This window comes from Labeo rohita, chromosome 16 (assembly GCF_022985175.1).
Source record: "Labeo rohita strain BAU-BD-2019 chromosome 16, IGBB_LRoh.1.0, whole genome shotgun sequence".
NCBI classification, from domain to species: domain Eukaryota; kingdom Metazoa; phylum Chordata; class Actinopteri; order Cypriniformes; family Cyprinidae; genus Labeo; species Labeo rohita.
In genome coordinates, this window is record NC_066884.1 from 15990675 (window position 1) to 16004409 (window position 13735).

Here is a 13735-nt window from a genome sequence, read left to right on the forward strand (position 1 = left end):
GTGCAAGTCATAAAGTCAGAATTATAAATAAAAAAAAGATAAAAGCTCACATATCTGACTTTTTTTCTCAGAATTGCGTGATATAAACTCGCAGTTCTTATAAAAAGTCAGAACTGCAAGATATAAACTAACAAATCTGACTTTTTTCTCAGAATTGCATGATATAAACTCGCAGTTGTGAGTGATTAAGTCAGAATTGCTTGATATAAATTCGCAATTGTTATAAAGTCAGAACTGCAAGATAAACTAACCAATCTGACTTTTTTCTCAGATTTGCATGCTATAAACTCACAAATGTTATAAAGTCAGAACTGCAAGATAAACTAACCAATCTGACTTTTTTCTCAGATTTGCATGCTATAAACTCACAAATGTTATAAAGTCAGAACTGCAAGATAAACTAACCAATCTGACTTTTTTCTCAGAATTGCATGATATAAACTCAGATTGTGAGTTATTAAGTGAGAGTTGTGAGATATAAACTCACAAGTCTGATTTTTTTTTCAGAATTGCTTGATATAAACACAATTGCGAGTTAAGTCGGAATTGTGAGATATAATCTTGAAATTCTGAGAACATATCAGTCTTTTTTTCCACTTCTGAGAAAAAAGTCAGATTTGTGCAAGTCCAACTTAACAGTTCGCAATTGTGAGTTTATATCTCACAATTCTGAGAAAAAAGTCAGAACTGCGAGTTTGTATTCAAACTTGTGAAATAAAGAGTCTTTATTTTTAATTACCATAGTCTTCCATAGTTTTAATGCATCCTTGCTGAATAAAACAATTGCTGAATAATTTCTTTCAAAGAAAAAAAAAAACCTCAAACTTTTAATGGGAGTGTATGTCAGTGTTTTGATAGAACAAACCTGGATTAAATGACGGTTTTGTAATTTAATGAAACTTTGAAGTCTGATTAGACAATATAGAACGTAATATTTATTTCAAATATTTACAAAAAACCTTTGTGGGAGCACCATTCTATCAGAAATGAGCTGAGCAACTGGTGTCTTTTTCAAGTTTGCAAACTGAGGTATTAAGGAGCAGGTCAATTTTATTAGATCAGAGCTTTTGATTTGATGAAATCCACAAAAAGCAATGAAGTCTTATCAAGCTGGCGATAATGATATCCACAATAGCCGATGGCGAATGGTAAAAGCATATCAGTAGGTCATCTGAAGGGGTTGTCCAGGCTGTTACTTGAGCGTCTGTAGGACTCCAACAGTGCACATGGAGAACTTTGATATCTCCTAAATGAGCTAAACTCCATCCTCTTTTCAACTTACTCTCTGCTGACGAACTGGAGATGGGATGGATGCAAAAAATATTAAGTTCAATGTAGCAAAAAATAGTTCAAGATTCAGCTACAGACAAATACAAGGTGCAATGTTTCAGAAAATAAAATGAGAATACACTCACGGATGTCATTGTTTCTGGTGATGGCCATCGCGGCTCTTGCGCGCGGGCCCTGCTGGGTGAAGTGATAACCAATTTTTATGATGCTGGGGTTGTTTTCCAACATAGACGCAATCTCCATCTCAACCGAGTCGCCCAGTTTCTGTCTCTGTGAGAATGCAAATGAACAATTTCATCTTCACATTTAAACACATGCCTTTAGATGTTTCTGGTGGGAGTGTTTTGGTCTCTTACTTGGTTGTCAATCTTAATCTCAGTCAGAGTGGAGTTTTCTTCCAGTGCTTTGATGATGGCCATCATGCCTTGTGCAGTAATGAAGTTGGACTCAATGTTGAGGCTCTGCAGGGTAGTGTTGGACTGTAACATCTCAGCTATGGCCTAAATCACAGGAACAGAGTGGAAGAAACAACTGACATCAGCTTTCCATAATTTCCACAATACATAGAGGGTTGAAAAATTATTTTGAAACAATGACGCATTAAATGAATGACCAAAACAACATCAAAAACACACGCTTCAGGACTTACATAGGCCACGGGGTCATTACTGCGCGTCCCAGCGATGCTGAGGCTTACCACTTGTGTGTTACGCTTCATAGCCTCAAAAATCTCTTTCAGAGTTGGGATGGGAATGTCCTACAGCAACACAAACAGTCACTATTACCCCATTCTGCTCATGCACAGAAATGCATCAATCCGTATGGTAATTAATCGGAAGCTGTTTATAATATTAATATTATGTCTAGTCAGTAAAGTGATGATTATTATGTTTATTAGTATTGAGGCTGGAGTACAGTTTACCGGGATGTTGTTAAGGTTGACCTCCGTGACCCTGCTGTCGTTTTTCTGGAGGCAGCGGAGAGTGTCCTCCACATCTGTGTCATTAGGAGGTTCGTCGGGATACACCTTATACACATCTGGCTTCACCACACCTAAAAGAGTATAGAACTATGATATAGAGCTATTGTATAATGACATTATGTGGTTCGGTGTTAAATGTGCTATGTGTATACGTACTGTTGATGCCTTCTGTGTTTGCAATCTTGCCGGTGGTGTTCAGGGCATCGTAATATTGCTTGTTGCTCATGAGTGTGTACATTCCCAGGATGGCTGTGAGGATACAATAATCTCTTTAGATAATGACATAAGCATTTAATACTTTTGGACTACTCTTATGGGATGTTTAAATATGTTTAATAAAAACATATTAATAACAGTAACACTTTACAGTAAGGTGTCATTTGTTAATATAAGTTAATGTATTAACTAACATGAACAAACAATGAACAATACATTTATTACACTTTACTAATCTTTGTTAACGTTAATAAAAATACAGTCGTTCATTGTTTGTTTATGTTAGTTCACAGCGCATTAACTAATAGTAACAATCAACTTTTGATTTTACTAATGCATTAGTAATTGTTAAAATTAAAATTAACTAAAATTAATAAATGTGGTAGAAGTATTGTTCATTCTTAGTTTATGTTAACTAAAGTAGTTAACTAATGTTAGCTAATGAAACCTTATTGTAAAGTGTTATCTTAACTATAAAAATGTAAATAAAATATTCATTTTAATTAATGAATAAATGTTCAGATAACAATAATAATAATATTAAAAATACATATTAAAATGCTAATAATAATTCTAATAATACATATAAAATGCAAATAAAATAATACTAATAATAAATATAAATGCTAATACTACAATAATAATGAAATGGTAATACAATTGTTCATATTAATTCATGTTAATTTAATAAATAAAATAAAATAAAAAATATATAAAAGATAGAAATAATATAGCAAATATAATTTAATTATTTATATTAATAGTATAAATAATAGTTTAATATAAAAATATCATTATGATTATAATAGTATGTTAATAAATGTATAATCCATGAATTAATAATTAATTAATTATTATTTTTATTAATAATGAATTAATAATTAAAACATTGTTAAACATTGTAATTATTTTAACATAAAAGTATCATAATAATGATTATAATAGTATGTTGATGAATGTATAATTCATGAATTAATAATTCATTTTTATAATAATACTTTTGTATTTATACATTTACATAGTAATTATAAATAGTAATCATTTAAAATTATATAATAATGCATTTTTAATTAATTTTAAATAATTACTTTAACATAAAAGTATCATAATAATGATTATAATAGTATGTTGATAAATGTATAATTCATGAATTAATAATTAATTCATTTTTATAATGATACTTTTATATTTATACATTTACATAGTGATTATAAATAGTAATAATTTAAAATGACATAATACATTTTTAATTACTACATTTAAATAATTATTTTAATTAATCATTTTAATTATTACAAATCATAAAATAATAAACAAATTTGGTAACACTTTATTTTAAGGTGTCCTTGTTAAACATGACATGTACTTACTATTTAAAAAAACAATTATTTATGCATAATTACATGCATAAAGCCAAATCCTAATCCTAACCCTAACCATACAGTATGTACATGTAGGCAGTTAATATAACTCAGTACTTAAATGTAACAAGGACACCTTAAAATAAAGTGTAACGATAATGTTATATATAAACATTATATTTTTAGAATATGTTTTATTTATATAGCACCTTTCCATAGCTCAAGTTCAGTTTACAAAGTATATTACAGATATATTTGTACCTCCACACACACATTACAAACACATGAATCCACATATGGCCACTTTTTAATGAATAATTCTTTTTTAATTAGTTAATCTTTTATGGAATAAGTCTTTAAAAATACTGGCACAAATTTGGAGGTGTCAGTTAAACTGTAAAATTGCATTTGAACAGCAGGTGGCACTGACTAACCAGTGAATCCACTATAAACCAGTCCTTACCTTTGTACTACAGCTTCCATATTCAGAAACAATGACCAGATTAAACCCACCAGCACTATTTAGAAATCCAGTTAGCCACCCTGCATCTCAGCAAAAACAGACTCATCCATTAAATCACCAATGGCAAACCCCTATTGACAGTTTAATCCAGAACTGGACGTGTTCCAGAGTTAAACCTGTGTTGTGAATGAGGGGCTCTGCTGGGAAATCTGCAGCCAGTGACACACTCCAAAACCCCACGGCTTTAAACGTCCTTTAGGGCAAAGGCTTACTAAGTGCTCACAACAGAAGCTCAAGGACAATTAGACTATTGATCGGTTTTCATCACCTTAGTATGTTAAATGAAGAATATGTTGCATTTTTAGTAAATGCTGCCAACACACAGACATAGAGTAGCCAACCCAACACACAAGCACGAACATTTTCACTCCATCTCTGCTCATGTTGACTAGTTGGCTGTTGCTCGTTTTATTTTGGTGAGCTGCTGAGCTTGGGGAAACAGATACTCTGAGGTATAATTCTGTGCATGACCTACACCGTCCATAGTTCCACATATAAGTCAGCTAGGCTGTTTCTTTTATATTGTATATGCATTAAAAATACAGTGTCATATGAGACACTGATTGTAGAACACAAATAGAACAGATGAAACTAGAAAGGGTTTGATTGACAATTGTTATGCACGGGGTATTGTGATCAGCTGTTTACAATAGCAAATAGAGGATTAGTCCTTAGTCAAGGATCAAAATTTGGATTAGAGTCAGAGCCGTTTACAGGACATTACAGATTAGTTTTTGGAGAGTTGTAATGTATATCTCTAGAGCACTCCGGATCGAATATCTTAAGTTGTTATATCATGTGAAAGGAAACAAAAGGAACAGAGAATAAATGTGATGCCCACCTGCAATGTCACACATTTCAGCATCTGTTGCGTTCTTCAGTGCTTCCTCCAGCTCAGGTTCCAGAGTGATCTGTTCCTCCACAGGGATTTGTCCTGATCCTGGTTTAGGCACAAAGGCTTTACCTACCGGCAGTGGAGACAAAGAGAACAAGAGAGACAAAGAGTTACCATAAAAAAACTTAACCAATCCATAACTGCATCCTCAGCAGCTCTGATGTCAGGAGAAAATTAAGATTCTTATGTTTACTTTGACATCCAACTATAAAACACCTGTATTGCTTACGAGACGTTGTTGCTACAGCTGCTCGAGCACGGAGAAAATGGCAGATAGTGTATAAATATGTAGTGTAGAAATATGCTAATATGGGACAGTCTGTCAGCGGCTGTGGGCGGGGCCTGAGCCGTTACACGTCATATTGCTCTGGAAATCAAAACGGCTTGATAATTGAGACTGTTTAGGTTTTTTTGGGATAAAAAAAAACAGGAGTGAATGGATTATTATCATTGTAGGGTGATTGTGTCCACACACACCATGTAAAAGTGAATTTTGCATCCAGTGTACCCTTTATGAATTTTATTTTGTATCAGATAGTGACTAGTAAGTGGCAATTCCGCCTTTAGATATTAAATGTGTTATGTTAATATGAATCCATTGGTGGTGGTACCTCTCTTCTCCCCTGTAAAGGGCACCAGGTCATCTCTGTCCTTGTGTTCCATGGCCTGCTTCTCCAGGTAATCCATCAGGGCGAAGCGATCAAAGGGGCCTGTGGGACTTTTCTTGGTCTGGTCGCGCTGACGGAACCCGGCTGGGAGGATGGCATTCTGAAAGGTCAAGAAAATGATTATGTTTAAAATGATTTCTCCAATCAGAAATCAAAACATTGTGAGCACTGCCAAATTCAGCCAAGTAGGTATAACCGCAGCCCGGAGATCTCCAAAATCGGGCGTGAACTCCAAAATTGGGCAGAACTTCCAAAATGGGGCGGGGTCTCGTCGTGCAAAGACTTTCACCATTGGCTCTGGCTTTAGCCAATTGTTATTGACTTTTTAAAATAAAACTTTATAAATTAAACATTGTTTCTAGTTGATCTAAAATAAAATATACTATACAAATAAATATTCTCAGTGAAAACAGAGCCCCAAAGCTTGTGGCCAGTGGTGTTCAGACTGGAGTTTGAACCTCTGCTTAATGACATAAACGTCCACAACCGATAAAATCCTTAGAATCGGCCGTAGGGCGGAGTTTGCGCTGAAGTGGATTGGGGGGGGAAATTGCGCATGCTTGTCATGTGCCTGTCTGTCAATGCGAGTAATCCACACCCTATTTTGGAGCTCCCACCCCGTTTTGGAGTTCCCACCCCCATTTGGAGATCTTCAGGCTACAGTTATACCCTTCTCAATTCAGAAGCAATTATACTTAATTAGAACCCTGGAATACTTTACACTGATTGGTCAATCAGAGTCAAGTACTGGGCTAATGTTTATATTAGACCACTGTTCCGAAACGCCATTACGTTCATGTCTCTCACGTCACACCCTGAACACATTCATACAAACAGAACTGGGTAGTAACTGATTACATGTCATCTGGATTGCGTAATCAGATTTCAAAAATGAAGTACTCGTAATTAGAGCATATTACATTTTCTAAATGCTCATAATCAGATTACAGTTACTTTTTATAGATTACATTAATTGCATGGTCTTACATTAAACCCAGTTTGAGAAACCCTGGATTAATACAATGTTTAATGCTTTTTATGGTGTTGATATCAAAAAATGGAATATATTTATCTTTTCTTTTTTATATCAATATGGTACATTTAAAGGGATAGTTCAGCCAAAAATGAAAAATCTATCATTTATTACTCACCCTCATGTCATTCCAAACCTTTGGAGCACAAATTAAAATAGTTTTAAGATATATTTTTTTGTAATTACCACATTCAAGACATGAAAACGTAGTAAGGGCATCATTAAAATAGTCCATGTGACATGTGGTTCAACCGTAATTTTATGAAGCTATAAGAATACTTTTTGTGCGCAAAAGAAAACAAAAACACCAACTTGCATGTGCATTCCTCTGCTTGTAAACAAGGCACAGTGCATATATTTTCTCATATTCTCATACCTTTAAAAAATTACAGTTGAACCAATGATGTCACATGGACTATATTAACAATTTTCTTACTACGTTTCTGTGCCTTAAATGTGGTAGTTGCGTTGCTGTCTATGCAGGGTCAGGAAGCTCTCAAATTTCATCAAAAATATCTTAATTTGTGTTCCGAAGCTGAACAAAGGTCATGTAATCTGTAATCACTAATCAGTGTTCATGCTGCCTTAAAATGTAAAGTTTACTCAACTCAAATATCCACGTTTTCATGTAGTACAACTTAACATTTCATGTTGACTAAAACTTAAATTTTTAAGGCAGCATGAACACTTACTTTTTTACGTTGAGGGATATTCCACAACGGTCCCTACCAGAACCAGTCTAGAATAGTCAGAATATAAAATGTATTATAGGTGTAACGTAATGATTTAGAATAAGCCAAAATCATGGTTTGGAAAAAATTTTGGTAAAAGTTGTGTAGTGTATTCTGGCCAGAAGTTGTTTTTTAAAAAAAAAGTGTTTTTTCTTTGGTCGAATCTTATCTCATCTTTTCTACCACTGGTGTCTCCTTAAAAATGAGTGCATGTGGCATAAAAGTCTACTCAAATGTGACCTAGCCATGCTTTAGTTTCAAACAGTTGTACAGCATAGTACCTCAGGGTCCATCTCCTGGAGTTCATACTCCAGCTGGTCCAGCTCTTCGGCGCTGAGCCCCCTGAGGATGGCATCCTCGTCGATGTCTCGGGGATCACTCTTAGACATTTTTGCCGCTCGGTGGTACTTTCAATTCACACAGCTCGCCCAGAGACAGCAGGCCCTGACAGAGAGATAAAGTTGCACAAAAAAAACTTGTTTTACTATATTTGGCTTGCAAATAAGACACAATAATGGCTGCTTGCTTTATTCGGCCCGTTCAATACTTTCTGTAGAAGTTGAGAATGAATGGGAAAACCTGCTTTCCAGTCCAAGTCACTTTCAAAAGAGCCAGCCACTGAAAAGGCATGATAGGGAACTGCTTACATTGTTAAATGCCACAAAGCCCAGTTGAATTAAAAGGACAAGGCTAGCATTTGTGTACAGGAAGAGCTTTTAGGGGTCTGAAGGTACAATGTACTTGGGAACAGAGACAACACGGTCTAATTACAGTAGACGCGCCGATCATATGGGACGTGAGGAAAGTACTCACTGCTTCTTTCATTCCAAGGTAGAGAGACAGAGAGAATCTTGTCTATTTTTAGGCTCTGAACAGTAACGCTCAGGTTTTGGGTTACAGTAAGGAGGAGAAGGTTAGCACTGTGAGGAGTTATCAGTGGCTCACACTCATGTGAAGGTGGCCCATGTTGCCACCAGTCCGCCTTGTGAAACAGACCGATAGAGTCATGGGCTAGTCACCAGTTTCAGACCACCACACCCAAACTGGATCTACAACACAAACTACAGACAATACAGCCTAACATGTTATGTAACTGACCTGAACTCATCCGTCTGTATGTTGGAACGTGATAAAAAACTTGTCTTGTGTGGTTATAACAGCAAAAATTATGAAAAATTTTATTTTATTTTTCATTTAAATACATAAAGATTAAAATTACCCTTGGCATATTATTTCTTATTTTATTTTAGGCATAAACTCACAGCATTTTTTTTAAAATGTATGCATAAAATGTGAAAACCGAAAGATATTTTCTGTGAAAACAGGTCTTAAAGAAGAAGTTCACTTCCAGAACAAAAATTTACAGATAATGTACTTAGCCCCTTGTCATCCAAAATATTCATGTCTTTCCTTCTTCAGTTGTAAAGAAATTATGTGAGGAACATATTTCCGGATTTCTCTCCATATAATGGACTTTCATGGTACCCGCAAGTTTGAACTTCCAAACTGTAGTTTAAATGCAGCTTCGAAGGGCTCTAAACAATTCCAGCCGAGGAATAAGGGTCTTATCTTGCGAAACAAACGGTTATTTTCTAAAAAAACATCACAATTTATATACTTTTTAACCTCAAATGCTCATCTTGTCTACTTCTGCGTGAACTCTGTGTATTCCGGTTCAAAGCTAGACCAGACAAGCATTTGAGGTGAAAAAGTATAGAAATTGTTTTGCTAGATAAGACCCTTCTTCCTTGGCTGGGATTGTTTAGAACCCTTTAAAGCTCCATTTAAACTACTCGCTAGCACCATTGAAGTCCACTATATCGAGAGAAATCCTGAAATGTTTTTCTCAAAAAACATAACTTCTTTACGACTGTAGAAAGAAAGATATGAACATCTTGGATGACAAGAGAGTGAGTACATCATCTGTAAATTTTTGTTATGGAAGTGAACTAATCCTTTAATATATTATGTAAGGATTTTTTAAAGAATGTTTAGAAAATGATTACTGATACGGAATGTTTTTTGCATTTTTGGACAACCAGTAAAACTTTAAAGACTGCAATATGAGTTGCATGTACCACATCTGCTTGTAATCAAACTAAGATGGTTTGCATGACACAAAGCTAAAGCTCTCCAAAAATGTCTGACTATAATCTTTCAGATGCTTTTAATGTGTAAATATTTCTAACCTAATTACTTTTTAACTGTTAGTCAAACTTTAAGCTGGGCAATCGATGTTTACAACCATGTGGTAAAATAATTTGGGGACTAGTGAGATAAGGGTCTATAAATATATGCTAATACACATTAATACTAAATATCACACAATGAATCACACAGACCTGTTATGTTCTGCTTAATACTTCTGCACACTTCTAATACTTGAAAAAATAAATAAAATAAAATAAAATAAACAGCAGATTAATAGAGTTAGTAATAGCTGATTTTACATTTTTGGAAAAAATTGTCAAAAAACAAAAAACAAAAACAAATGTGTGTTTGTGTTTGTTTTGGGTGTGTGTTTGTGGTTGTGTGCTTATCCGAGGTGTTAGACCAGAGTAGTGTGGCACTAATTTGTAAAGCCCGTGACACAAACACAGGATCAGAGAGCTAAGAACAGAAAATAAAAACTAAAGATTATAGACAACAATTCACCCACCACAAGTTTACTGATTCCAGAAGCAACATTACCATCACTAAACTCAGCCCTTTCCTCATTTCAAGAATAATTATGAATCATTTGCAGAAAATTCTGTTGTTTATTCAGATTTAGCTACTTCAGATGTCTTTAGCTAGACTAACGGCAAAGCTAGAAATGCCAAAAAAAAAAAACAGAATGAAGTGGAGACAGGCTAAATTGCTTTGAATGAAAATTTTGCTAAAATGTTGCTTGTTATATATCTAACTAATCTTATTTTAAGTTTAATTGTGTAATCTCAGTTTTATACAAATTCAAATTACACTAAGTATTTTATGTGAACTCCTAAATGACCTTGCCCTCAGAAATGGACAATGCATCTGACACCATTCGTTCAGGAACCCGAAATAGCCATTAACTACTTTGTCTCTTCATTCTTACAATAAACATTCAGGCCAAAAGCAGGCCTTCTGCCGACCAGGTGTCATCTTTTTGTGTTGTGCACATATCCCAGGAAAGAGCGGCCGTCCGCCTGTTCCTAACACCTGTTCTAACAGCTCCCAAGTGACACCAACTCAAGCCTTAAAAGTATTAGCTGAGTTTCACCTGTTCAGGCTCTCTAGTTGTGAAAAGGGTTTTTTTAAATTAGTCCTTCAACATGGAATCCTTGTTATTTCACTATCGCAAAGCAGTAGCCAATATCTGATGTTTCCAAACTGAGAAAATATTTCTTTAACTCAATTTATTTTTAGGTACAACATACAAATTATAATTAGACTTTGACCTTTTGAATAAGAATTTAATACCCTGTGGTTGGAATTCAATCTAATTGATTTGTGTATATTAAACAGATCTCATTTTAAAAATGTCATAATATGGTGTTCTAATTTTAATCATAACGATGATTAAACTGCAAATCGGACTAACAAAATCTAATATGGCATGCGTATTGAATTGTTTACATAATTAAACTTACGTAAAAAAAAGAAAAACAATAGTGACAGACCTAGGCAGAAATTTCACACTCTTAAAAATAGGTTCCAAAGAAGAACCATTCCGGGTTCCACAAAGAACCATTTTTTTCTTAGTGTGGAGAACATCTAAAGAATCTTATTCCACTATAAAGAACCTTTTGATAAATGGAAAAGTTCCATGAAGATTCCATAAAGGTTCTTCACCAAAGATGCCAATAAAGCAAACTTTAACATCTATCGAACCAGGTTCTTCACAGTGGAGAAAGGTTCTTCAGGCTCTTCTTGTTTCTGCTTATTTTCTTGCCAATTTCAAACTGCAAACTGACTAAACATTTTCAAGAGCAACCTGACTCTGCTGACTGCTTTCCTTCTGGAGGCCATAAAGTTATTACCGTCCATATGACAAAAACTTTGGTTGGGTCACAGAAACCCAATTCCCCCTTTGGTACTTCAGAAGGACGCAGAACAAATATTGGGCACTGACACATCAGATACTATATCATCCACCAGAAACACTAAAAATGATTTCGCCAGGTGTCCAGAACTCTCCTGACCTGCAGCAAGAGCCTAAAAACAACCTTCTTATTCAGATCCATGGTTAAGTTATGGAGTTTAATCAGTGGGAGCATTTTCCTGCTGACACACTGCTCATAAGACTTCACACTATTTGTAGGTTGACTTCACCAAGTCCATCCACCCAAGTGTAAAATTCCAAATCAACCCTCAGATTAATTTTAGCTTCACAAGTCAGCTACTTCCAGCTGCGTAAATCCTCTCCGCTTGCAAAGCTGCAGTGTGCAGCAGTACTGAAAGCAAAGATGGCTGGGAAAATAAGGGCTGTTTTGAAAACAGAAATAAGTCTAAGAACTTCATACCATCAAAACTGAACGACAATCAGCAGATTATTAAAAAATTGTCATTTGAAAAATAAAAAAAAGAGAGAGAAAGCTTGTTAAAGATTGTTGTTTTGACATGCACTCACATCAACAGGTGCATCTGCAGGAAGACCATGCAAAACACTGTTCTCCATAAAGCTTTACTTTGAACCAAAACATTTATCCAAGTAATTCAACAAGTTTTGGAAACTCTATCTACTAACCGGACATTTAACCTTTTACTATACACTTTACACTACAAACCACCCACTGGGGCCTCTATCCATAAACCACACTGATTGCTTCAAACAAAATCACCAAAACAATAATTCATGCAATTAGCAGCTAAATACAAGTTTATTTTAAATTTGAAATAAATGAAATAGTCAATAATAAAGCAAATTCTGCTGACTACACAATGTGGTCCCAGTGCTAAAAGACACAGACACAGATTATAGAAGAGAGTTAGTGTGTTACCTACCCTCACTAGGACTCAGAGCTGCTGGGATCTTCTGTGCAGCTACTCTGTTTGAAATCAGAGAATAGCCCCTCGTTCGACCCCCTCCCTCTCCGGTAGTCGTTTCCCCCCTTAAGCCCACCCTTCTTCGTTCACTGTCCTCGCCTGCTTTCTGGGTTGAGCTGAGACAGGGATACGAGTTACTCTTCATGAGGTCAGCATTTCATTATTTTGGCTTTGAGAGATTAGTCAGTATGAAACTGAGGGGAGAGAAAGAGTAGGCTGGCACTGCAGAGAGGGTCAATGAAGCCATCTCTTTAACTCAGTTTTACTCCAATAAACGCGTAACATTTTAGTAGAGAGGAGTGACCTCTAGTGCAAAGAGGCGGTATTGCAACCCCAATTTGAAGATCTGCCATCTCTGTTTCGAATTTATGATAACAATAAAGATGACTATATTAGCGTCCACACCAGCGGACAATGTCGTCTGTTTAGTCTAAGCGATTTAAGTCTAAATTCTCGAACTCGTTATAGTAGGATTGATTCTGATTGGGTGTCAATGATTGGATTGTTCATAGCTGTAAAAAACAGTTCTGAAAACAATATCGTTTCTCTGTGCCTTTATAGTTATAGCTGTGGTGTGGACTCTGCTATTACTTACTATTAGAACGATTTTTAGAACTATATATCTCTATCGTTCTCTTTATAGTTTACGTTCTTGGTGAACAGGCCTTAAATTTATACATTGGCCTTACTGAGTATTAAGTTGGATCTCTCGAACATGAGCAATTTTTTATGGCCCACATTATATATAAAAAATAACGACACCTAAAAGGCTGCATGACAGCAAACTTTAATGCTGTTTTTAATTATATGAACACATTATATACACGTTATTACATGATAAATTACATTAAATAGTGCATTTAAAAAACAATAAATAAAGCACAAAATAAAAAAAAAATCACTAAGCAATTATGCAAAAAAAACACATTCAATGGAGCTTATTGCACTTACAACTACACAGGACAGAGATTTGACAGCAAGCAGTTCTATGCAGCTGTATGTCACATTTACTATTAAGAACATTTA

General features: G+C 35.0%; 1 protein-coding gene across 1 annotated transcript; it reads right to left on the reverse strand.

Moving 5' to 3' along the window:
- Positions 1–912: 912 nt before the first annotated feature.
- tmod4 (tropomodulin 4 (muscle)) lies at positions 913–12832 on the reverse strand. Its single transcript, XM_051131420.1, has 10 exons — positions 12668–12832; positions 7981–8143; positions 5879–6035; positions 5214–5336; positions 2429–2521; positions 2213–2343; positions 1940–2047; positions 1647–1790; positions 1416–1560; positions 913–1296 (listed from the first exon to the last, which is right to left on the reverse strand). The coding sequence occupies exons 2-10, from the start codon at positions 8086–8088 to the stop codon at positions 1274–1276; spliced, it is 1032 nt and encodes a 343-aa protein (XP_050987377.1). The 5' UTR covers positions 8089–8143; positions 12668–12832; the 3' UTR covers positions 913–1273.
- Positions 12833–13735: the final 903 nt, after the last annotated feature.